Raw genomic sequence first — 26,431 nt, 5'->3', positions numbered from 1 at the left:
AGAGATTGTGGGTTCTAATCCTGGCTCCGTGACCTTGGGCAAGTCACTTAACTTCTCTGGGCCTCAGTTACCTCATCTGTAAAATGGGGATTAAGACGGTGAGCCCTACGTGGGACAATCTGCTTACCTTGTATATATCCCAGTGCTTAGAGCACTTAACAAATACCATAATTATTATTTTTATTATTGAAAGTATTTACTGAGCACCTATTGTGCTCGGAGCACTGTACTGGGAAAGTACGGCATTAGTGGAGTTTAGAATCTAGTGGAAGAAACACAAAATGAACTTAAGGTAGAAGAAGAAGGGAAAATTGTACATATTTACTCGTACATATTTACTATTCTATTTATTTTGTTAATATGTTTTGTTTTGTTGTCTTATCTCCCCCTTCTAGACTGTGAGCCCGCTGTTGGGTAGGGACCGTCTCTATCTGTTGCCAACTTGTACCTTCCAAGCGCTTAGTACAGTGCTCTGCACACAGTAAGCGCTCAATAAATACGACAATGAATGAATAAAAAAATGGAAAAGTAGATGGGCAAAAGCTTAAAAAGTACAGTATGTAAGTTCATCTGTTCTTAAGTGCTGTGTGTGTGTGGAAGAGTTGGTGCAGAACAAGAAAAGGTGCTTGGATTAATGTGGTAGCAGTTTGTTGGAGCAGATAGGGCAGATTTTAGCAATGTTGTGAACGCTGAAATGACAGGATCTGGTGACACTGAACACATGGGTTAAGCGAGAAAAGTGCCAATGTTTCAGGTTTGTGAGGCAGGGAGGATGGTAGTGCAGTCTACAGTGACAGGAAAGTCACGGGGAGGACAGGGTTTGGATGGCAAGATAAGGAGTTCCGTTTTGGACACGCTACGTTTGAGGTGTCAGCGGGCCATCATCATCATCATCATCATCAATCGTATTTATTGAGCGCTTACTATGTGCAGAGCACTGTACTAAGCGCTTGGGAAGTACAAATTGGCAACATCTAGAGACAGTTCCTACCCAACAGTGGGCTCACAGTCTAAAGGGCCATTCAGGTAGAGATGTCCTGAAAGCAGAAGGAAATGCAAGACTGCAGAGGAGAGAGATCAGGGTTAGAGATGGCATTTATTAAGCGCTTACTATGTGCAAAGCACTGTTCTAAGCGCTGGGGAGGTTACAAGGTGATCAGGTTGTCCCACAGGGGGCTCACAGTCTTAAGCCCCGTTTTACAGATGAGGGAACTGAGGCCCAGAGAAGTTAAGTTCATTCACTCATTCATTCAATCGTATTTATTGAGCACTTATTGTGTGCACAGCACTGTACTAAGCGCTTGGGAAGTACAAGTCAGCAACATACAGAGACGGTCCCTACCCAACAACGGGCTCACAGTCTAGAAGGGGGAGACAGACAACAAAACGAAACATATGGACAGGTGTCAAGTCGTCGGAACAAACAGAAACTTGCCCAAAGTCACACAGCTGACAATTGGCAGAGCAGGGATTTGAACCCATGACCTCTGCCTCCAAAGCCCGGGCTCTTTCCACTGAGCCACGCTGCTTCTCCAAATGTACATTTGGGAATTATCTGCATAGAGGGTGGTAGTTGAAGCTGGAGAAAGAGTGGTCAGAGAGACAAGAGGAGTGTCAGGGAAGCCAAGATTGGATAATGTTTCCAGGAGAAGGGGTGGTTGACAGGGTCCTGATCCTAATCCTCATCCTAATCCTATCCGAATCCTCCTTAGGATGGAACAGAGGCCACTGGATTTGGCAAGAAAACTGGTGACCTTTGGGCGAGCACTTTCCGTGGAGCAAAGGGGGCGGAGGAGAGAGTCGGAGGAGAGGAACTGTAGACGGTGGGTGTAGACAACTCTCTCAAGGAGATTGGAAAGGAAAGTTGGGAGGGGGATGGGGTCAAGGGAAGGTTTTTTTTTTAGGCTATCAGTCTAGCGTCTATCGCTAAAGCTATACAGCCAACAGGAGCTAGAAGCAGATCGTTTTGCAGCATAAATCACCACCGAAGCATTCATTACGTAACTGACGTACAAACGCTCCAGCACTCCAGCCACCTGGAAGTCGAGGGAGCGTGGCTCAGTGGAAAGAGCCCGGGCTTTGGAGTCAGAGGCCGTGGGTTCAAATCCCGGCTCCACCACTTGTCAGCTGTGTGACTTTGGGTAAGTCACTTAACTTCTCTGTGCCTCAGTTACCTCATCTGTAAAACGGGGATTAAGACTGTGAGCCCCCTGTGGGACAACCTGATCACCTTGTAACCTCCCCAGCGCTTAGAACAGTGCTCCGCACATAGTAAGCGCTTAATAAATGCCATCATTATTAAAGGGAGCATGAAAATGATCTCCTTTAGCCAAGACGCATCAGGTGAAGAAAGCCACATTCATTCATTCAATTGTATTTATTGAGCGCTTACTGTGTGCAGAGCAATGTACTAAGCGCTTGGGAAGTACAAGTTGGCAACATATAGAGACAGTCCCTACCCAACAGTGGGCTCACAGTCTAAAAGGGGGAGACAGAGAACAAAACCAAACATACTAACAAAATAAAATAAATAGAATAGATATGTACAAGTAAAATAAATAAATAGAGTAATAAATATGTACAAACATATATACATATATACAGGTGCTGTGGGGAAGGGAAGGAGGTAAGATGGGGGGGATGGAGACCTCCTGAGGTCTCTTCCAGCTATTGGACTTGACAATTTACTTGCTTCCCTCGTAGGGAAAATACAGACATCCATTACAGAAGTGTTGGAACAGCCTATTCATTTGTAAAACGCTTTAAGAAAGGAAGGGTGAGTCTACTGAGGAAACTGATTACAGTGCAGCTATTCATGTCTATCAGGAAATTTTATTATCTTTACCTAATTGAAATGTCTAATTCAATTTTCTCTTTCTCTTCAATCATTTCTTTACTAAAAAGAAAACTACAAAAGGAACTTGGGATTTTTAAAAAAACAAACTGCCACACTGCTTTGCTGGCTTCGTGTCTTTTCTAACCATGAGAGTTTAGTCAAACCAGCTTTAAAATGAAATTTCCATTTTTCAGGCATCTCAATGAGCAGGAGGCATCACTTGATTAATTTCTTCTAGACTGTGACCCCCCGGTTGGGTAGGGACCGTCTCTATATGTTGCCAACTTGTACTTCCCAAGCGCTTAGTACAGTGCTCTGCACACAGTAAGCGCTCAATAAATACGACTGAATGAATGAAAGTACTGATGAATTTCAACAACAAAACTATACAGGCCATGGAGATTTGCCTAGTAGCCGCATTGTGATTTTTGCCTCTGTATTTGCTGCTTGCAAACAGGAAAAAAAGCAAACTTGTTGACTTGCTTTTCTGAGACACCGTAATAAAGAAGCAGAGAAGAATTAGAGAAGAATAAAGAATTAGAGAAGCGGCGTGGCTCAGTGGAAAGAGCCGGGGCTTGGGAGTCAGAGGTCGTGGGTTTTAATCCCGGCTCTGCCACTTGTCGGTTGTGTGACTTTGGGCAAGTCGCTTCACTTCTCTGTGCCTCAGTTACCTCATCTGTAAAATGGGGATTAAGACTGTGAGCCCCATGTGGGACAACCTGATTACCTTGTATCCCCCCCCCCCCCCGGCCCCAGGGCTTAGAACAGTGCTTGGCACATAGTAAGCACTTAAATGCCATCATCATCATTATTATTATTATTAAATAACAAAAAACCAACGAGTGAAATACATTTCATTGCCTGCTGTGTCAGCAATTCTGCTAATTCTCTTCAGGCTGAATTAAAGAGTCTCAGACTATCACGGCATTCTCGCTGCTTTCTCGACTCAATCAATGAATCACATTTACTGGACACCTCTACTTGGAGATCCTGCCAACACCTCAACTTGACATGTCCTCATATTCCCACCCAAACCCTGTCCGCTCCCTGACGTTCCCATCACTGTAGACATTACCACCATCCTCCCTGTCTCGCAAGCCTGTAACCTTGGCATTTTCTTCGACTCATCTCTCTCATTCAATCCATATATTCAATCTGTCACCAAATCCAGTCGATTCAACCTTCACAACCTTGCTAAAAATCCGCCCTTCCCTCTCCAGCCAAACTGCTACCACACTAATCCAAGCACTTATCCTATTCCGCCTTGATTACCGCATCAGCTTCCTTGTGGACTTCCCTGCCTCTCGTCTCTTCCCACTTCAGTCCATACTTAACTCTACCGGCCAGATCATTTTCCCCCAAAAACGTTCTGTCCATGTTTCCCCGCTCCTCAAGAATATCCAGTGGTTGCTCATCCTTATCTGCATCAAACAGAAACCCCTTGCTAGCGGCTTTAACACAATTTATCACTTTGACCCCTTTCCTTACCTCCCTGATTTCCTTCTATAACCCAGCCTGTACATTTCACTCCTCTACTGTACTTTCCAAGCGCTCAGTGCAGTGCTCTGCACACAGTGAGTGCTCGATATGACTGAATAAATGAATGAAAACCTACTTGCTGTACCTTGATCTCGTCTACCTCCTGCCACCTTCACAACATCGCTAAGATCCGCTCTTTCCTCTCCATCCAAACTGCTACCACATTCATAATCACCCTATCCCGGCTGGATTACTGCACCAGCCTCCTTGCTGACCTTCCCACTCCGGGACTGGAGTCTCTCCCCACTCCAGTCCATGTGTCACTCTGCTGCCCAGATCATTTTCCTACAAAAGCATTCAAGGCATATCACCCCACGCCTCAGAAAACTCCAGTGGTTGCCCGTCCACCTCTGCATGAAACTGAACTCCTCACCATTGGTTTTAAAGCACTCTACCACCTTCCCCCTCCTGCCTCACCTCACTCCTCTCCTTCTACAACCCAGCCCGCACACTTCGCTCCTCCATCTCGCCTATCTCACCCCCAATCCCTCCCCAACTGCCTGCCTCTGGTCTGGAACGCCCTCCCCCCTCAAATCCGACATTTTCTTTCCCTGCCTTCGAAGCCTTAATGAAGGCACATCTCCTCCAAGACATCTTCCCAGACTGAGCCCCTCCTTCCCTCTTCACCCACTCTCTTCTGCATAGTTTCGACTTGGGCCATTTCTTCTTCCCCCCAGCACTTCAGGACATATCTGTGATTTATTAATTTGTATTGATGTCCGTCTCTCCCGCACCCACCCCGAGACTGTAAGCTTATTGTGGGCAGGGAATGTGTCTGTTTATTGTTGTATGGTACTCGCCCAAGTGCTTAGTACAGTGCTCTGCACACAGTAAGCACTCAGTAAATATGATTGAATGAATGAGTGCTAACTGTATCAGCCTCCTTGTTGACTTCACTGCCTTCTGTCTCTCCCCACTCCAGTCCACATTTCATTTTCCTTTAAAAATATTTGTCCGTGTTTCTTCACTCTTCGAGATCCTCTAGTGTTTGCCCATCCACCTCCACATCAAACAGAAACTCCTTACCGTCGACTTTAAAGCACTCAATCACCTTGCCCCCTCCTACCTTACCTCGCTGCTCTCCTACTACAACCAATCCCACACACTAAGCTCCTGTAATAATAATAATAATGATGGTATTTGTTAAGCACATAATATGGGCCAAGCACTGTTCTAATCCCTGGGGTAGATACAAGGTAACCAGGTTATCCCATGTGGGGCACACGATCTTTATCCCCATTTGACAGATGAGATCACGGAGGCACAGAGAAGTTAAGTGGCTTGCCCAAGGTCACACAGTCAAGGCGCTGACCTCTAGCATACATCCTGGCTCTGGCCTGAGATGCCCTCCCTCTTCATATCCAACAATTACTCTCCCCACATTGAAAGCCTTACTGAAGGCACATTTCCTTCACGAGGTCTTCCCTGACTAAGCTTTAATTTCCTCTTCTCCCATCCTCGTCACCCTTGTACTTAGCCTCCCTTTATTCATCCCTCCCTCAGCCCCGAAGCAGAGTTATAGTGATTATTTTTTTTAAAAATTGGAATTGGTTAAACACTTACAATGTGCCTGGCACTGTACTAAGCGCTGGGGTAGATACAAGCTAGTCAGGTTGGACACAGTCCACGTCCCACATGGGGCTCACGGTCTTAATCCCCATTTTACAGATGGGGTAACTGAGTCACAGGGAAGTTAAATGGCTTGCCCAAGGATTAGAACCCAGGTCCTTCTGATTCTCAGGTCCGTGCTTTACCCACTACGCCATACTGCTTCTCATATTGTTCTATCTGCTCTCCCAAGCACTTAGTACAGTGCTCTGCACACAGTATGCGCTCAATAAATACAATTGATCGATCGATTGATTATCTATAATTTATTTATATCAATGCCTGTCTATTTCTTTACAGTAAGGCCATAAGCGTGTTGCGGTCTGGGACCGTGTCCACCAACTCTGCTATACTGTATGCTCCCAAGAGCTTAGTACAGTGCTCTGCACACAGTAAGCGCTCAGTAAATATGATTGATTGCATGCCTACTATGGGCAGAGTTCTGTTGTGCTGTTGTGCTCTCCCAAGCACTTAGTACAGTGCTCTGCACACAGCATTCACTCAATAAATACAATTGATTGATCGATTGATTATCTATAATTTATTTATATCAATGCCTGTCTATTTCTTTACAGTAAGGCTATAAGCGTGTTGGGGTCTGGGACCGTGTCCACCAACTCTGCTATACTGCATGCTCCCAAGAGCTTAGTACAGTGCTCTGCACACAGTAAGCGCTCAATAAATATGATTGAATGAATGAATGAATGAATGAAGAACTTGGGAAAGTATAAGAAAACCGTAAGCTCCCTCCTATGACAAGAACCAGGCACAAATAAATTACAGATAATTACAAATAAATCACAAGTCTTCTAGACTGTGAGCCCACTGTTGGGTAGGGACCGTCTCTATATGTTGCCAACTTATACTTCCCAAGCGCTTAGTACAGTGCTCTGCACACAGTAAGTGCTCAATAAATACGATTGAATGAATACAAATGAGAGGAATATTTAAGATATGTATATAAAGCCACGGGGGCTGTGAACACGGAAGTGCTTAGGTGGCACAGATGGGCAGAAACGGCTTTTGGGGGATATAAAAATGGGGAGATTAGAGAGTACTTGGGGAAGTTCTCCTGAAGAAGATGGGATTTCAGAAGGGGTGTGAAGATGGGAAGTAGGGGGGACCTCCAGGCAGGCAGGGAGGAAGGTATGAGAAGTAGGTTGGTGAAAGAAGAGACGAGAATGTAGTTGTAAGTAGTCTGGCTTGAAGGGAACAGGGCATAGTGGGAAAGAGAAGTATCGGAAGTCTCGGGGGTAATCTTTAGAAAAATTAACATTTAGCTGGAGGCAGATAGGTGAATGGAATTAGACCCAATAGACCGATTTCCAAAAATAGTGAGAAGCGCTCAGAACAGTGCTTTGCACATAGTAAGTGTTTAATAAATGTTGTTATTATTATGCCATATAGCTGTCTGGTGAGCAGCTTGCCTGGGGACTGTTTTTCTGTTTTTTCGGAGTGATATGTACTGAATACCCCCCCGGAGCAATGTATTGGCCTAGATGCTTGGTAAAGTGCAATAGAACGGAGAAGCAGTGTGGCTCAGTGGAAAGAGCCCGGGCTTTGGAGTCAGAGGTCATGGGTTCAAATCCTGGCTCTGCCACTTGTCAGCTGTGTCACTTCACTTATCTGGTCCTCAGTGACCTCATCTGGAAAATGGGGATTAAGACTGTGAGCCCCCCGTGGGACCCCCTGATCACCTTGTAACCTCCCCAGTGCTTAGAACTGTGCTTTGCACATAGTAAGCGCTTAATAAATGCTATTATTATTATTATTAAGTCTTTGCAACATCCTTGCCAAGGAATCTGATTTCAATTTCTGTTTTGTTCTCCCCTAAGAAGGAAGTGAAAACCTGGAACTGAAATATTTCCCAGTGATAACTTCTGAGACTGAACAAAATTAAACCCAACAGTATCCCTCCCTGATCAATCAATCGGTCAATGGTATTTCTGGAGCACTGACTGTGTGCAGAGCACTGAAGCACTTGGGAAGGGATATTAAGCCTGTGTCAGGACTGGAATTCTTACCTTTCAGGGTGGCTTTCTTAAGGACTTTCATGGCATAAAGCTGCCCGGAATCAGATCCTTTGATCTTCCTCACCAGAAACACCTGCCAAGACAAAGACTTGTTGAAACGGAGGAGAACATTGAAGTGGACACATATGGTGCTAGATAATGAGGCTGAGCAGAATCCTGGTCAAGATGAAAAATGAAAAAGGAGTGATTTAAAAATTGTCTTCAAACCCCTTGACTGCCCTATGACCACCTGTAGCCCTGAGAGGAGGGTGCCCAGCTCATACAGACCTAATGCCAACCCTCTCTGCTGGCTCATAGCACCACTTATTCTCATCTTTGCAAAACATATCTTGAGTCTATGCCCAAGAAAGTCCAATCCACCCTCAATGAATAAATCGCCATAATAAGGGTATTTATTAAGCACTTACTATGTACCAACCACTGTGCTGAGCACTGAGGTAAATGCAAGATAATCAGTTTGGACACTGTCTCTGCCCCACATGAGGGAGAGAGGTATTTTATCCCCATTTTAGAAATAATGAAACTGAGGCTCGGAGGAGTCAAGTAACTAGCCCAAGATCACGGGGCAGGCAACTGGCAGAGCCAGGACTAGAACCCAGGCCTCCTCACTCCCAGTCCCATTGAGGAGGAGGAACAAGGAAGAAAGAAAAGAAAAAGGAGCATGAAGAAGGAAGACATTAGAAAGAAAAGAGAAAGAAGAGGGGAAAGGGAAGAGGAAGGAGAAGGGAATGAAGAAGGGGAAGAAGGAGAAGGAGGAAGAGAAAGGAGGAAAGTAATCACAGTGCAGCAGCTTCTCCTGGATCAAAAGCCCCCTTGAGAATCTCTCCGTTCCAGTTAACTTTGGAGTTTCATCCTGAGTCCTAGCTGGTCCAAGATGACCAAGTCACCACTCTGAGCAGACAGAAAGATTGTTCTTGGTTGTACTGTCATGTTTGTGGCCGGCAGCACCTGGTGCTGATTCGCTTTTATCCCCCTGTTTCACAATCCCAAGAAGTTTCTGTTTAGAGACACTCATTCCTTTCTTGATCGCAGTGCTCTGTTCGGGCCTTTCTGTGGCAAATGAAAATGTAGCACGATCTGAGGACGTGTTTTATATATGCTTAAAACACGTCCTCTGCCTTCTCTGCTTTTGGTTTCCCAATTCCAGCTCACTCTTTAGAAGATGTTTAGGTATCCCACTGTCAATAACTCTCATTTCAAGAAGCTCCCACTACAGCTGTGCTGTGAAGAGAAGTTTAATTCAAGGAGGTTGGTTTTGTTGTTTGAGATCTAGCCATTTGATGTACAGCATTAACCCATATGTGACCCCGATGGGACTGCTCAAAGAGTTGAACCAATCAATCCATCAATGGTATTTATTGAGCGCTTACTGTATGTGGAGCACTGTTACTAGGCACACTGGGGGAGAACAATATTGTCTCGAACTTGACTCGAACTCACAGTCCAGAAGGATGTATGCAGCATTTGTGGGGAGTCTGTCTTCTCCCTAATAATATAGCTCTCTGCACACCGTTATTGCTCAATAAATACCTTTAATTGACTGACTGACTGGATCAGGAACAAGTCAAGGATGAAGGGAAGCTTTCGCATGATGGCACGAGGGTTCCACTTGGCTGTGGCTGTGGGGAAGGAAATGCAGGAAAGTGTTGGATGGGAGTAAGCTGGGATGGAGAAGGAGGAGGGATTCGTTGCGGGGGTTGCATTTTAGGTATGAGGGGATTGCTAGGAAGGAAGGACATGGGTAGATTGATTAGAGAGAAGTGAAAGGAGATATGGTGAGGTCAAAAAAGCTTTAGGGTTATAGGGGAGGTTGTCAGCAGCAATAACTGTTTAATTTGGTGGTTTCTTTTAACTGCTGAATTGATCGCAGGACCTTGGCTTAGGAGAGTAAAGAGATAAATATCTAGGAGTAAACAAGAGGCTGAGTCGTTGAGAAATCAGGCAGCTTTTGATATGTAAAAAGTTGGGTCTTTGTCAGACAGCCACACCTGTTCTGTGTTCTCCACTATTTATTCAGGTCAAGCTGCAGGCAGATTGGGAGCGGGGAGAGGTAAGATGAAGGAGAGGCCATTTTTTGGCAGAAACAGTTTGGGAGTGAGTTATTTATGTCCTGGCAGTGATTCTGATGGTTCTGAGGAGGTTGAGGCAGCTCAGAGAGGGATATCTCTGGGTCCTCAAGCTGCTCTGAGGACTGCAGCTGCACAGAGGCAGATCTCTGTGTCCATGGATGTGAGATGATCTTGGGCTGGCTATCCAGCAGTTTTGGTCTTACATTTATTCCTAGTATAAGATTAGCACTATTTGTACTCTCATTTCTGATGTGAATCCGGAAAAATGCAGCTTCTGTAAATCCACGGAGCTGCATTTACAGGCTGACAAACTTAACCCCCTTATGACATTTAACTTGGGCCCGTGTGTAGGTTGCTCTCTGGGAATTGGTTAGTCTGGATATAGGCTCAGCATGAGGAACAGTGTGGCTTAGTGGCAAGGGAGCAGGATTGGGAGTCACGAGACCTAGGTTCTAATCCCAGCTCCCCCGCTTGTTTGCTGGGTGACCTTAGGCAAGTCACTGAACTTGCTGTGCCTCAGTTTCCTCCTCTGTAAAATGGGACTGAAAAGCTCTTCTCCCTCCCCGTCAAGTGGAACGGGGCCAGGGTCAGATCTGTTTTCACTGTCTCTACCCCAGTACATAGCACAGGGTTTGGCATATAGTAAGCGCTTATCGAACAGAATGTCTGTTCGGATACTCCTATGAATTAGACTTCAGAGATTTCCTGTATCCTCCCTACAAATCAGCCGAAGGGAGGCATTCTTGAGGGGCATGAATGCAGTGATGGTGAGGAGAGAAAGTTCTAAGTCTTGTCTTTTCTGATTGGCCTGGGTTGTTCGTTTAAAGCTTTTAGGGGAAACAAGCAGAGCAAAAAATGGTGCTTTTAGATCCCCTTAACCAAGGTTTGTCTCTTCGAGAAGCACTGTGGCCTAGTGGAAAGAGCGCCAGCTTGGGAGTGAGAAGACCTGGGTTCTAATCCCAGCTTCACCACTGAGCCCACTGTTGGGTAGGGACCGTCTCTATATGTTGCCAACTTGTTCTTCCCAAGCGCTTAGTACAGTGCTCTGCACACAGTAAGCGCTCAATAAATACGATTGAATGAATGGTCATGTCATTGAACTTATCTGTAGGGATTCAATACCTATTCTCCTCCTACTTAGACTATGAGCACCATAAGGGCAGGGGTTGCGCCAGAAGTTGTAACTTGTATCTTCCCCAGAGTTGGTACATAGTAAGCACCTAAATGATTTATTTATATTAATGTCTGTCTCCCCCTCTAGACTGTAAGCTCATTGTGGGCAGGAAACGTGTCTACTAATTCTGTTATAATGTACCCCCCCAAATGCTTAGTTCAGTGCTCTATGCACAGCAAGCGCTAAAAAAATACCACTGATGATGATGATGAACAGATACCACTATTACTATTAGAGGAGGCTATTTGCTTTTGGGGGAAGCCCTTAAAGGGCCATGTCTTTATTTTCCTTTCTATCCTTAAACAGGGTTCATAAACATGGGTTTCCCACACCCACTCAGACCGCCACATTTTCTCTGCTAGCTTAATGCAGTGCTTTGAACAAAGTAAGTGCTCAATAAATATAACTGAATGAATGAATGGGGAAAGCAAAGCAAATGTCACAGGAGAATTTGTGCCAAAAGGGGGATTTTTTTTATCCAAAAGAGATTAACAAGCATTAGGAAAACAGGCATCAAATTTTTACACCGCCTTAAAGAGCCCGGGCTTTGGAGTCAGAGGTCATGGGTTCAAATCCCAGCTCCGCCAACTGTCAGCTGTGTGACTTTGGGCAAGTCACTTCACTTCTCTGGGCCTCAGCTACCTCATCTGTAAAATGGGGATTAAAACTGCGAGCCCCCGGGACAACCTAATCACCTTGTAACCTCCCCAGCGCTTAGAACAGTGCTTTGCACATAGTAAGCGCTTAACAAATACCATCATCATCATTATTATTATTAAGCTTGGCCTGAGAGTGCTTTTAATCACTTCTTACCTGACTTCTAAATGTGTAAGAAATTAGTGTATTCTAGTGGTTGACCTATGTATGGTTCATAGTATGTACAGTACAGTACATTGGAAGATGCTGTGTCTTATGAACGTGAATGAATGATAACTGAAGCTGAGGTTCTGATGGGAAATTGGGTTTCTCTGCACCCCCAGTGAACAAGACAATATTCCTGAAGAGTGTAGCAGTTGCAGCCTGACTGCTCACCTCAAATTGGGAGTGCAGAGAAACCTGATTTGGAAAGATTCAAGGGTATGGGTGTGCATGATTGTGTGATTCGCTTTGATTCTGGCTCTCCCACAGATCGCTAAGGGTAGGAGGCTGACTCCCGTATGTGAATCATTCTGACACTGGGTCTGCTCCCCTTTGGTGATGGCAGAAGGAAAGGAAAGAACCTAGGTTGGCTAGGTGCTCAACAAAGCCTGTTGATACTGATGAACACAGTGGTGACGGTAAGGGTCTGACACCCGCCCCTCGCCCCCGACATATGGCCGAAGTCCTTGGAGGGAACCAGCTTCTCCTTCTGAACTTTGAGCTAGGGATAGGGAAACCCTCTGTGAGCAAGTGAGGCCATTCTGAAGGGGAACGCTTCCTTCCTACTCTAAGATATCAGATAAAAGAGGACCCCAGCCCACCCCAATATCCCCTAGACAATGCACTGTAATGAAAATCAGCCAGGTTTCTATTTCGCTGGCTGTTAACCAAAGACGACCTCAGAGGCGAGGGTGAGGAAGATGCTCGGGTCTTTTGAGAAAGAGGTGGAACTGTGGGGGAGTTAAGTCTCTGGGACCAATTTTGGTGAACAGGGGCTGAGTTTTAGGTGAATTTAGATTTTGTGCCAAAATTCAACTGCACTCAACTCTGAATGGAGGATATTCACAGTAAGCATATTTTGGGGGGCATTAACTGCCTCCGGGGCAAGAACTTGGCCTGCGTCCAACCCTTGCATATTCGCTCCCAGGACTGTCAGTGCCGGCAGCGAACCGCACATCTTCCATAATGACTTCCTGTACGCCACTGTGATGGTCTGTAAATTGTGCAGAAAGTCTCCCAGGTGTCAGACTGCATCCTCTTACCTTGCCATAGGAGCCTTGCCCTAATACCTTCAGGAACTCAAACTGTGATGGGTCAGCCTTCTCAAACCCTTCCTTCACGTGGTGGCTGATGTCTATTTCCTTCACAATACCTTCTTCCTGCCAAGAGGGAATCATAACACAGCCTGTTACCAAAATTAAAGTGAAAAAGACATTTTAAAAAATCCAGGACATGTCCCAGTCCAGCATAAATTAATATTAGCAAAATTCTTGGAGAGAGTCTGTTGGAGCTTAATAAAGACAAACATACACATGCCACAGATTGGAACGCAATCTGTAGTGAATTATTCAGAATGCTACTTATGCCGTTGCCCTCCCTTACCTTTCCTTCGGCTATCTGACTTTTGGCTATTTCATAGAGGGGGAAAGAACAAAGGGAGATAAAACTCAACAGGTCCTCAAAAGGTGATGGGGGTGAGACTGAAGTTCTTAGCTAAAATTAAGGGTTTGGGTCATCAATGGATTTTTATTATCCATACTACCCTTGTCGCCTCCTTCTTTTGTCCTCTTTCTAATCCTCTTCCCACTTGCCCTCTGTTCCCCTCTCTCCTTCTGGCGACCGTAGACATTCAAAATTTGGCTAAATTACATTACAGCGCATCTGACTGAATTCATAAACAGTAAACAGAGTCAAAATTATATGCACATCCTGGAACGGCATAAGGGAGCACAAAAAATAGCTTTAAACTTTAAATGAAAACTCAAAGGTGTCATTTTTTCAGACTTTCTGGGGTATTAATGTGAAAAGTGAACAAACTGAATTTAAGTGTCTTCTTTACGGGACAAAAAAAACTCTGGGCACCAGGAGGAAGGGCATAAGTAACAACAAAAGGCATCCTCTTCTGGAATACTGCAGGTAGCTCTGGTATACCACATCTCAACACGGACATAACAGAGAAGCAGCGTGGCTCACTGGAAAGAGCCTGGGCTTTGGAGTCAGAGGTCATGGGTTCAAATCCCGGCTCCGCCAACTGTCAGCTGTGTGACTTTGGGCAAGTCACTTCACTTCTCGGGACCTCAGTTCCCTCATCTGTAAAATGGGGATTAAGACTGTGAGCCCCCCGTGGGACAACCTGATCACCTTGTAACCTCCCCAGCAGCTTAGAACAGTGCTTTGCACATAGTAAGCGCTTAACAAATACCATCATCATCATCATCAACAGAGCTAGAGCAAGTGCAGATAATGGCACCCAAGGCTACTGGAAGGATGGAGACTATTCCTTCTGAGAAACGACAACGACTCCCCAGCCTGGAAATATTCAGGTTGAGAAGTGACATGCTTGAAGCTTACAAAATCATGAAGGGGGTGGATGTAGAGTCGTTCACCAAACTCCACACTCCAAGGATGAGGGGACACTATGAAAACTTGAAGGTGGTAAGTTCACATCGAACCAAAGAAAACACGCCTTCACCCTGTGGGTGCCAACATATGGGATTCAATCAATCAATCAATCGTATTTATTGAGTGCTTACTGTGTGCAGAGCACTGTACTAAGCCGCTTGGGAAGTACAAGTTGGCAACATATATAGTCCCTACCCAACAGTGGGCTCACATGTCCCCCTCTCCATCCCCCCCATCTTACCTCTTTCCCTTCCCCACAGCACCTGTATATATGTATATATGTTTGTACATATTTATTACTCTATTTATTTCACTTGTACATATCTATTCTATTTATTTTATTTTGTTAGTATGTTTGGTTTTGTTCTCTGTCTCCCCCTTTTAGACTGTGAGCCCACTGTTGGGTAGGGACTGTCTCTGTATGTTGCCAATTTGTACTTCCCAAGCGCTTAGTACAGTGCTCTGCACATAGTAAGCGCTCATTAAATACAATTGATGATGATGATGATAAAAGGGGGAGACAGAGAACAAAACCAAACATACTAACAGAATAAAATAAATAGAATAGATATGTACAAGTTAAATAAATAAATAATAAATAGAGTAATAAATATGTACTTCTTCATTCTTCTGAAGTTGAGTAGACAAAAATTTCACCAGGTTTAAGAGGGGTTTGGGTAGATCCACGGATGAGCGGTAACAGAAGCAACATTGGAGAAGCCAAAGTGTTGAATGGTTGGACCATCCCTAATCCTGAGGATGGGTGTCCAGCGTGGCATCCACCACACAGTTCTTTCAAGTATTTTGGGACCACTGCCAGAGAAAAAGAAGTTGGATGGACGGATCGTGGTTCTGATATGTCTGCAAAAATACCAGTAGAAGCTATCTAACCTACAGTACTCTTCCCACTTACGGTTTAATAGTTATTATTGTTATTGTATTTGCTAAGTACTTAGTGTATGCCATGCACTAAGCGCTGGGGCAGATGCAAGTCTGTGAGCCCGCTGTTGGGTAGGGACCGTCTCTATATGTTGCCAACTTGTACTTCCCAAGCGCTTAGTACAGTGCTCTGCACACAGTGAGCGCTCAATAAATACGATTGAATGAGTGAATGAACGAATGCAAGGTTATCAGGTAGGATACAGTCCCTGTCCCACGGCTCACAGTATATACACACGAGGATGCCGAGGCACAGAGAAGTTAAGTGAATTGCCCAGCATCACACCACAGGTGACACAGCTGAGATAATAATAATAATGATTCATTCATTCAGTCGTATTTATTGAGCGCTTACTGTGTGCAGAGCACTGTACTAAGCGCTTGGGAAGTCCAAGTCGGCAACATCTAGAGACGGTCCCTACCCAACAGCGGGCTCACGGTCTAGAAGGGGGAGACAGACAACAAAACAAAACGTATTAACAAAATAAAATGAATAGAATAAATATGGACGAATAAAATGGTATTTGTTAAGCGCTTACTAGATGCCAAGCACTGTTCTAAGCACTGGGTTAGATACAAGGTTAACAGGTTGTCCCACGTGGGGCTCACAGTCTTCATCCCAACTTGTACTTCCCAAGCGCTTAGTGCAGTGCTCTGCACACAGTAAGCGCTCAATGAATACGATTGAATGAATGAATGAAACGAAAAATCCCCATTTTACAGATGAGGTAGCTGCGGCACGGAGAAGGGAAGTGACTTGCCCAAAGTCACACAGCTGACAAGTGGCGGAGCAGGGATTAGAACCCACAACCTCTAGGTCCTCTGAGTAGGTCTGTGCTTTTTCCACTAGGCCATGCCGCTTCCTGCACTGCTTTAGAAACTCCTCCTAGACCGAAGGCCCGATGACCAGCAAAAACCATTTCCCCATGTCTGTTTCAAGCCCTCCTTCCCCAGAAGCAGCACGGCTCAGTGGAAACAGCCCGGGCTTTGGAGTCAGGGGTCATGGGTTCGAATCCCAGCTCCACCAATTGTCAGCTGTGTGACTTTGGGCAAGTCACTTAACTTCTCTGGGCCTCAGTTCCCTCATCTGGAAAATGGGGATTAAGACTGTGAGCCCCCCATGGGACAACCTGATCTCCTTGTAACCCCCCAGCGCTTAGAACACTGCTTTGCACATAGTAAGTGCTTAATAAATGCCATTATTATTATTATTTTTTTTTACATGCCTATTCTGCATTCTCTAAAGCATGATATGGTTCCTTCCAATTGTAATCCCTCTGGATCACAGTCCTTCTAGACTGTAAGATCACTGTGGGCAGGGAACGTGTCTGTTTATTGTTGCACGGCATACTGAATAGAGCACAGGCCTGTGAGTCAGAAGGTCACGGGTTCCAATCCTGACCTAATCGGCCACTTGTCTGCTGTGTGACCTTGGGCAAGTCACTTCACTTCTTTGGGCCTCAGTGACCTCATCTGTAAAATGGAAATTGAGATTAGGAGCCCCACGTGGAGCAGGGACTATGCCTAATCTGATTTGCTTGTGTCACGCAAATACTATTAATAAGCAACAGTATTAATTATTATTATTTAATTCAATTTAAATAAACAATAAGCCAACTGTTACTGTTCGCCTGTAATTTGATTTGCTTGTAGAGAAGCAGCATGGCTCAGTGGAAAGAGCCCGGGCTTGGGAGTCCGAGGTCGTGGGTTCTAATCCCGGCTCCGCCACTTGTCAGCTGTGTGACTTGGGCAAGTCACTTCACTTCTCTGTGTCTCAGTTACCTCATCTGTACAATGGGGATTAAGACTCTGAGGCCCACGTGGGACAACCTGATTACCTTGTATCCTCCCCAGTGCTTAGAACAGTGCTTGGCACATAGTAGCACTTAATAAATGCCATTATTATTATTATTGTATCCACCCAGCGCTTAGTACTGTGGTGGGCATGTAGTAAGCGCTTAACAAATACCATACCACAATTATTATGATTATTACCCTCCCAAGTGCTCTGCCCACAGTAAGCGCTCAATAGATACGACTGAATGAATGAATGATCATGTTGCGAAGGGGTGGGGATGGTGTGGGGACTGGCAATCCTTTCCTCGTGCAGTCCCAAGTCTCTGGTGCCCGGGAGCGAATGAGTTCTCCAAAGGAGTGGGTGTAGATGGAGAACAAACAGAAGGGGACCCAGAACTGAATTTTGAGGGACCCTCACAGTTAGGGGGTGGGAGGCCGAGGAGGAGCACAGGTTCTGGGTGTTGAGAACATCTATTTGGTCATCAAGGGACGGTAGTTCGAGTATGGAGGTGAAGTGGGGCATAAATAGTTGAGAAAATTGGATGGGGTCAAAAGAACGGAGGTCTCTATGGGGGAACAGTACAGATTTTGGGGGAGGAGGTGTACGGGAGAGGAGGCAGATAAGGAAGCTGTGGTCAGAGAGAGGGATTTCAGAGTTGGCGAAGGTAGAGATCGTGCAGTGGTTAGAGATGATGAGATCGAGTCTGTATCCAAGTCTGTGAGTGATAAGATCCGAGCGTGTGTCCAGGTTGGGCGAGGTGGGGTGGAGCAGGAGGTCAGTGGAGTTGAGGAGTGATGGAAGGTAGTCAGCAGAAGGGTCATCAGGAACATCTGTATGGATATTGAAGTCCCCAAGGAGCAATGTGGACATGGAGAAGGAGAGAAGGAAAGTGAGGAAGGGATCAAAATGGTTAAATAAATCGGAGGTTGGACCTGGGGGGTGGCAGATGACAGTTAGCAGAATCTGGAGTGGGTGGCAGAGGTGGATGATATGGGCTTCAGTGGAAGGGAAAGAAAGGGATGGGGGAAGATGGAATGGTGCGAAAGTGGCACTGAGGCGTGAGGAGGAAGTCAACACCTCCTCCTTGCCCAGCGAGTCTGGGGGAGTGAGAGAAGATGAGGCCTCCTCTGGACAGAGCAGCAGGGGCGACTGTGTCGTCTTGGGACAGCCAGGTTTTGATGGTGGCGAGGAGGAGGAGGAGGAGTGAGAGCGTGATGGAGTGGGGGTCCCACAGGCCACACGTGGCTGAAGCTGTGGGAGGGGGGTAGTCGGGGAGAGGACAGCGCGAGAGATGGGGAGGGTTGGGTGGGAGTGAGTTGTCGGGGGCCGGCGTAGGGGAGGGGAACAGGTGCTGGGACACTGGATCTGTCCCTTCCTTCCCACCCAGACAAGAATTTGGGCCATATTCATTCATTCAATCGTATTTATTGGGCGCTTACTGTGTGCACAGCACTGTACTAAGCGCTTGGGAAGTACAAGTTGGCAACATATAGAGACAGTCCCTACCCAACAGTGGGCTCACAGTCTAGAAGATCTCAGCTAGACTCTTGGATCAGCCTCTTTGTCTGTCTTCCTGTCTCCAGCCTCTCCCTAATCTAATCAAAACTACACACTGAGGCGTGAATCATCTTTTATTAATGATGTGCACACATCTATAGTTCTATTTATTTATATTGATGCTATTGATGCCTGTTTACTTGTTTTGTTTTGTTGTCTGTCTCCCCCGTTCTAATAATAATAATGATGGCATTTATTAATAATAATAATAATAATGGCATTTATTAATAATAATAATAATGATGGCATTTGTTAAGCGCTTACTATGTGCAGAGCACTGTTCTAAGCGCTGGGGGGGATACAAGGTGATCAAGTTGTCCCACGGGGGGCTCACAGTCTTAATCCCCATTTTACAGATGAGGGAACTGAGGCTCAGAGAAGTTAAGTGACTTGCCCAAGGTCACACAGCGGACATGTGGCGGAGTCGGGACTCAAACCCATGACCTCTGACTCCAAAGCCTGTGCTCTTTCCAATGAGCCACACTGCTTCTCTATTAAGCGCTTACTATGGTGCACAGCACTGTTCTAAGCGCCGGGGGGGATACAAGGTAATCAGGTTGTCCCACCTGGGGCTCACAGTCTTCACCCCCATTTTACAGATGAGGTAACCGAGGCCCAGAGAAGTGAAGTGACTTGCCCAAAGTCACGGGGCTGACAAGTGGGGGAGCCGGCATTTGAACCCATGACCTCTGACTCCAAAGTCCGTGCTCTTTCCACTGAGCCACGCTGCTTCTGGCCTGTGAGCCCGTTGTTGGGTAGGGACCGTCTCTATTTGTTGCCGAACTGTACTTCCCAAGCGCTTAGTGCAGTGCTCTGCACACAGTAAGCGTTCAATAAATACGACTGAATGAATGACTCTTCTTGGCATGTCACTCGACAAGCATCTCTCTGCGTTCACTGGCTTCCACATCAAAGAAACACTCCTCAAAATCGGCTTAAAGGATTTCTACCAAATTTCCCCACCTAACCTTTCTGTTTTCTTCTTCTGTTTTTCCTGAACTCACTCTCTTCGTTCCCTCCGGGACAATCCTGTAACTCTCGACTCTCCCGCCTCTGTCCTCCCACACATCGAGCGTAGAACGACCTCTCTCCCCAAATCCAGCGGTCCTCAGTTCTTCCCACATTCAAAACCCCCCGAAAATGCCCCCTCCTACGGCAGGCCTTCCCCAATGGATCCCCCAAATTCCACGTTTATACCCATCAGGCATCTGGAGTACTTGGAAACTTATTTATATCCATTCTCAGGATATTTGCAGCCACATTTAATTACTTGTACATTCAATTATTTATCTTAACTACTCTGTAAGCCTTCAGTTACAGTGCAGTCTCTTTGGGGGCCAGTCACTTGTTGCTATGTACTTACCAAGCGGTTAGCACAGTGCATTGCACCAAGTGGACCACTACTACTACTACTACTACTACTACTACTACTACTACTACTACTACTACTAATAATAATAATAATAATTAGTATGACTAATAATAATTAATAATAATTAGGGTATTTGTTAAGCTCTTACTATTTACCAAGCACTATTCTAAGCACTGGGGTAGATACAGAGTAATCATCATCATCATCATCAATCGTATTTATTGAGCGCTTACTATGTGCTGAGCACTGTACTAAGCGCTTGGGAAGTACAAACTGGCCACATATAGAGACGGTCCCTACCCAACAGTGGGCTCACAGTCTAAAAATCAGGTTGTCCCACGTGGCGCTCCTAGTCTTACTCCCCATTTTACAGAAGAGGTAACTGAGGTGAGGTTAGGGAAGCAGCGTGGCTCAGTGGAAAGAGCCCGGGCTTTGGAGTCCGAGGTCATGGGTTCAAATCCCAGCTCCGCCACTTGTCGGCCGTGTGACTTTGGGCAAGTCACTTCACTTCTCTGGGCCTCAGTTCCCTCATCTGTAAAATGGGGATTAAGACTGTGAGCCCCGCGTGGAACAACCTGACCACCTTGTAAACCCCCCAGCGCTTAGAACAGTGCTTTGCACATAGTAAGCGCTTAATAAATGTCATTATTATTAGGTGCGGTTAAGGTTAAGTGATTTGCCCAAAGGTCACACGGCCGACAAGTGGCAGGGCCGGGATTAGAACCCACGCCCTCTGATTCTCAAGCCCGTGCTCTTTCCCCTAAGCCATGTTGCTTCCCCTGACGTCTTTTCCATGACTGTACTGTGCTCCAACACTGTAAGGGATGTCTACTTTATGCAGACGTTGTATTTGGCGTTATAACGTGAAAAGTGACTAATATGTTTGGAGCACTGAACTGACTCCATCCTACTTGCAGAGTGCTGTTCTGGCCACTTACTGTGTGCACAGTTCTGATTAAGGGCACAGAGATCTGCCCAAAATAGACAGTACAACTGCACCGGCGATGCTGAACTTGGGAAGATTCCTTCCTACTTAATTGTTTCTGTTTCTGGGGATTTTGTTTTTTATCTTTATGATATCTTTGAAACACTTACAAGTGCCAGGCTCTATACTAAGAGCTGGATAACAGTAATTGTGGTATTTGTTATGCACTTATTAGGTGCCAGGCACTGTACTAAGCCCTGGATAACAGTAATTGTGGTATTTGTTATGCACTTACTAGGTGCCAGGCACTGTACTAAGCCCTGGATAACAGTAATTGTGGTATTTGTTATGCACTTAGTAGGTGCCAGGCACTGTACTAAGCCCTGGATAACAGTAATTGTGGTATTTGTTATGCACTTACTAGGTGCCAGGCACTGTACTAAGCCCTGGATAACAGTAATTGTGGTATTTGTTATGCACTTACTAGGTGCCAGGCACTGTACTAAGCCCTGGATAACAGTAATTGTGGTATTTGTTATGCACTTATTAGGTGCCAGGCACTGTACTAAGCCCTGGATAACAGTAATTGTGGTATTTGTTATGCACTTAGTAGGTGCCAGGCACTGTACTAAGCCCTGGATAACAGTAATTGTGGTATTTGTTATGCACTTACTAGGTGCCAGGCACTGTACTAAGCCCTGGATAACAGTAATTGTGGTATTTGTTATGCACTTACTAGGTGCCAGGCACTGTACTAAGCCCTGGATAACAGTAATTGTGGTATTTGTTATGCACTTATTAGGTGCCAGGCACTGTACTAAGCCCTGGATAACAGTAATTGTGGTATTTGTTATGCACTTACTAGGTGCCAGGCACTGTACTAAGCCCTGGATAACAGTAATTGTGGTATTTGTTATGCACTTACTAGGTGCCAGGCACTGTACTAAGCGCTGGGGTAGATACAAGTTCATCAGATTTGAAGCAGGCCCTGTCCCACTTAGGGCTCACAGTCTCAATCCCCATTTTACAGAGGAGGTAACTGAGGCCCAGAGAAGTAAAGTGACTTGCCCAAGGTCGCCCAGCAGACAAGTGATGGAGCTGGGATTTGAACCCAGGTCCCTCTGACCCCCCCAGGCCCACACTCTAACCACTAGGCAAGCCGCTCCTCCTTCTATTTAGGTGACCCTGGGCAGGGAAGCAGCAGCACGAATAGAAATGGTATTTTTCGAATGCCCACTGGATGCCTTTTACTAAGAGCTTGGGAAAATACAACGGAAGCAAGAGACGTACTTCCCATCCACAGTGCTCTGAGAGAATAATCATTTTCTTCAAATGCCGTCGAGTCATTCCGCATGGCATCTGTTGGGTGCTTTCTGTGTGCCGGCCACTGTATTAAGCACCAGGATGGACACAAATAAATCGGGTTGGACACAGTCCCCGTCACACATGGGGCTCACAGTTTTAATCCCCATTTTACAGATGAGGTAACTGAGGCCCAGAGAAGTGAAGTGACTTGCCCAAGGTCACACGGCACATACGCGGCAGAGCCGGGATTAGCCATGATGTATCCTCAAGGTCATGCTGCTTCTCGAGAAGGCAGATGTAAAATATTTACAAATAGAAAAATCAGAATAAAATGACCGTTGAGCAACCGACTAAACACGAGTGTTGAGGAACGGAAGAAATAAACACAAATTCTAGAGGGGTTGCTGGGCTAGAATGATGGGGGTGGGGAGCAGAGAAAGTTTGTTGGAGGAGGTGGAACTTTCAGAGGGCTTTGAATAACAATAATAATAATACTAATGGCATGTGCTAAGCACTTACTATGTGCCAAGCACCATTCTAAGCACTGGGGTAATCAGGTTGTCCCATGTGGGACTTAATCTTAATCTTAATCCCCATTTTACAGATGAGGTAGCTGAGGCACAGAGCAGTTAAGTGACTTGCTCAACGTCACAGAGCAGACAAGCAGACACCCACGTCTTCTGATTCCCAACTCCGTGCTCCTGCCCCGAGGCCATGCAACTTCTAGGTGGGGAAAGCTCTGGTCTTTTGGGTTGGGATTTGAGCTCTCTCTATATGTTGCCAATTTGTACTTCCCAAGCGCTTAGTACAGTGCTCTGCACATAGTAAGCGCTCAATAAATACAATTGATGATGATGATGATGATGATGGATGCAAATGTGTATGCGTCCTGCACCTTTATGCATCTTTGTCCAACTGTGTGAGTGCCAATTGTGGGAGTGTGTCAGTGGGAAAATATGTGCGAATGTGTGTGTGTCTCCCCCCTTTTAGACTGTGAGCCCACTGTTGGGTAGGGACTGTCTCTATGTGTTGCCAATTTGTACTTCCCAAGCGCTTAGTACAGTGCTCTGCACATAGTAAGCGCTCAATAAATACGATTGATTGATTGATTGTGTGCACGCCGGCCACCTAATGTCAAGAACCTCAGTATGTGTCTGCTTCTGTCTTTGCTGTGTCTCCATCCCCTCAAATGTTTCTTCCTTTTCCCCTCCACCCCAGTGCCACCAAATTAAAGGAAACTTTAACTTTATAAGAAAAATGTACGCATTGACTTACGGATGGGCCAGGCTCTTGAACAGAAAATTTCTTTCATTTTCTTTTATAAGTTGCTCAACGTCGTTATCACCTGTCCACATGTTTTGTTTCGTTGTCTGTCTCCCCCTTCTAGACTGTGAGCCCGCTGTGGGGTAGGGACGTCTCTACGTGTTGCCGACGTGCACTTCCCAAGCGCTTAGTACAGTGCTCTGCACACAGTAAGTGCTCAATAAATGCGATTGAATGAATGAATATGAGTGAGAAAAGAGTTCCAGGCCAGGGGAGGAAATGGGAGCAAAGGGCAGAGGCAGAAGCATTGAGAGCGAGGTACAGTTAAGAGGTTAGTTTAAACTAATTAAACTAGTTAGTCTAAACCAGTGCCCTCTAGACTGTAAGCTAGCTCACTGTGGGCAAGGACCGTGTCTACCAACTATACTGTACTCTTCCAAGCGCTTAGTACAGTGTTCTGCACACAGTGAGTGCTCAGTAAATATGACTGAATGATTGGAAAAAAACAAGTGGACTGCAGAGTAGCACCATTCATTCATTCATTCAATCGTATTTATTGAGCGCTTACTGTGTGCAGAGCACTGTACTAAGCGCTTGGGAAGTACAAGTCGGCAACATATAGAGACGGCCCCTACCCAACAATGGGCTCACAGCCTAGAAGGGGGAGACAGACAACAAAACAAAACATGTAGACAGGTGTCAAAATAGAACAAATACAACTAAAGCTATATGCACAGCATTAACAAAATATATAGAATAGTAAATATGTACAAGTAAAATGAATAGAGTAATAAATCTGTACAAATATATATACAGGTGCTGTGGGGAGGGGAAGGAGGTAGGGCGGGGGGGATGGGGAGGAGGAAAAAGGGGGCTCAGTCTGGGAAGGCCTCCTGGAGGAGGTGAGCTCTCAGTAGGGCTTTGAAGGGAGGAAGAGAGCTAGCTTGGCGGATTTGCGGAGGGAGGGCATTCCGGGCCAGGGGTCGATGGCGGGACGGGCGAGAATGAGGTACGGTGAGGAGGTTGGCGGCAGAGGAGCGGAGGGTGCGGGCTGGGCTGGAGAAGGACAGAAGGGAGGGGAGGTAGGAGGGGGAGAGATGATGGACACCCTTGAAGCCAAGAGTGAGGAGTTTTTGCTTGATTAGTAGGTTGACAGGCAGCCACCGGAGATTTTTGAGGAGGGGAGTAAGATGCCCAGAGCGTTTCTGCACAGAGATGATCCGGGCAGCAGAGTGAAGTATAGACTGAAGTGGGGACTGGCAGAAGGATGGGAAATCAGAGAGGCGGCCGATGCAGTAATCCAGTCGGGATAGGATGAGAGATTGAACCACCAAAAAGCCAGTGAAAAGAGACACTGACTGGGGTTCAAACTGAGGTAAGAAGGCCACAGAGTCATGATGACCCCTTGGAGTTTTGCGGCTCTGACTGGTTTCCATTTCCATCATCGCTTCCACGTCATCTATGCACTGGGGCACTTAACCGCTAAGTGCTCGAGTCCTTCCCTTGGCAGCATTTATGTAATAATAATAATGGTATTTGTTAAGCGCTTACTATGTGCAAAGCACTGTTCTAAGCGCTGGAAAAAGCATTTTGGGGGGATTTGAATACAAAATCAATATGGGCCTTATGTAGACATTTTTATACTCACCCCCCTGCCAAAACACACACATACACCGGAATTTATTTTATTGTCTGTCTCCCCCAGCTAGACTGTAAACTCACTGAAGAAGGGGTTCATGTCTCTCAAGTGCTTAGTAGAGTGCAGGGCACAGAGTAAGCGCTCAAAAACTTGTCCAATCAGTGGTTTTTATTGAGCACCTACAGTGAGGGGGGAGCACTGGATTAAGTGCTTAGGAAAGTACAACTATAACAGAGGTGGGACTGATTGATGGATGGATGGATCACTTCCCCAGAAAAGCTGGGGGCAGGACACTCCTTTCCTCTTTTCTTTACCCCTCACTCCACAGCAGGAGGGGAGAGCTCAGAACATCAGAGGAGAAGCAATAATAATAATAATAATTATGGTATTTGTTAAGGGCTTACTATGTGCCAGGCACTGTACACCCCACCCTGTACTGCACCCCAGGCGCTGGGGTGGATCCAAGTAAATTGGGGCTCACAGTCTCAATCCCCATTTTACAGATGACATAACCGAGGCATAGAAAAGTTAGGTGACTTGCCCAAGGTCACACAACAGACAGGTGCCAACTTATACTTCCCAAGCGCTTAGTACAGTGCTCTGCACACAGCAAGCGCTCAATAAATACTACTGAATGAATGAATGAATGAAAGGTGGCAGAGCCGGGATTCGAACCATGACTCCCAGGCCCCATGTTCTGTGCGCTATGCCGTGCTGCGATGTACCCTAACTGCATCGCACACTGAATAAATAATAATGATAGTGTTTGTTAAGCGCTTACTATGTGCCAAGCACTGTTCGAAGCGCTGGATCTGAATTCCCTGCCCAGATCAAACCCCAGCAGTCCTGCCAGAACAGTCAGAGGGAAAAGTCCCAGGGATTGGGAATCTGTGAAAATCATTCTTACTCCCAGTTACATATGTACAATATGGTTGTACATATTTATTACTCTACTTATTTATTTATTTATTTATTTTACGTGTACATTTCTATCCTATTTTATTTTGTTGGTATGTTTGGTTCTGTTCTCTGTCTCCCCCTTTTAGACTGTGAGCCCACTGTTGGGTAGGGACTGTCTCTATGTGTTGCCAATTTGTACTTCCCAAGCGCTTA

At 45.8% G+C, this 26,431-nt stretch overlaps 1 protein-coding gene across 2 annotated transcripts in view; it reads right to left on the bottom strand.

Annotated features, from left to right (window-relative positions):
* Positions 1-26,431, bottom strand: part of RPS6KA2 (ribosomal protein S6 kinase A2) — a 200,263-nt gene that overhangs the window by 105,541 nt on the left and 68,291 nt on the right. Inside the window, exons 2-3 of one of the 2 annotated variants that reach the window (XM_038759371.1) lie at positions 13,161-13,277; positions 8,008-8,089 (exon numbers count right to left, since the gene is read on the bottom strand). In XM_038759371.1, the coding sequence (XP_038615299.1) occupies positions 8,008-8,089; positions 13,161-13,277 (199 nt within the window). Of the gene's footprint in view, positions 1-8,007; positions 8,090-9,546; positions 9,570-13,160; positions 13,278-26,431 lie in introns of those variants that run through there. The other variant, XM_038759380.1, reaches the window with a different exon arrangement.

This window comes from Tachyglossus aculeatus, chromosome 2 (genome assembly GCF_015852505.1).
Source record: "Tachyglossus aculeatus isolate mTacAcu1 chromosome 2, mTacAcu1.pri, whole genome shotgun sequence".
Taxonomy (NCBI): domain Eukaryota; kingdom Metazoa; phylum Chordata; class Mammalia; order Monotremata; family Tachyglossidae; genus Tachyglossus; species Tachyglossus aculeatus.
This window is presented reverse-complemented; position numbering and strand designations above follow the sequence as displayed.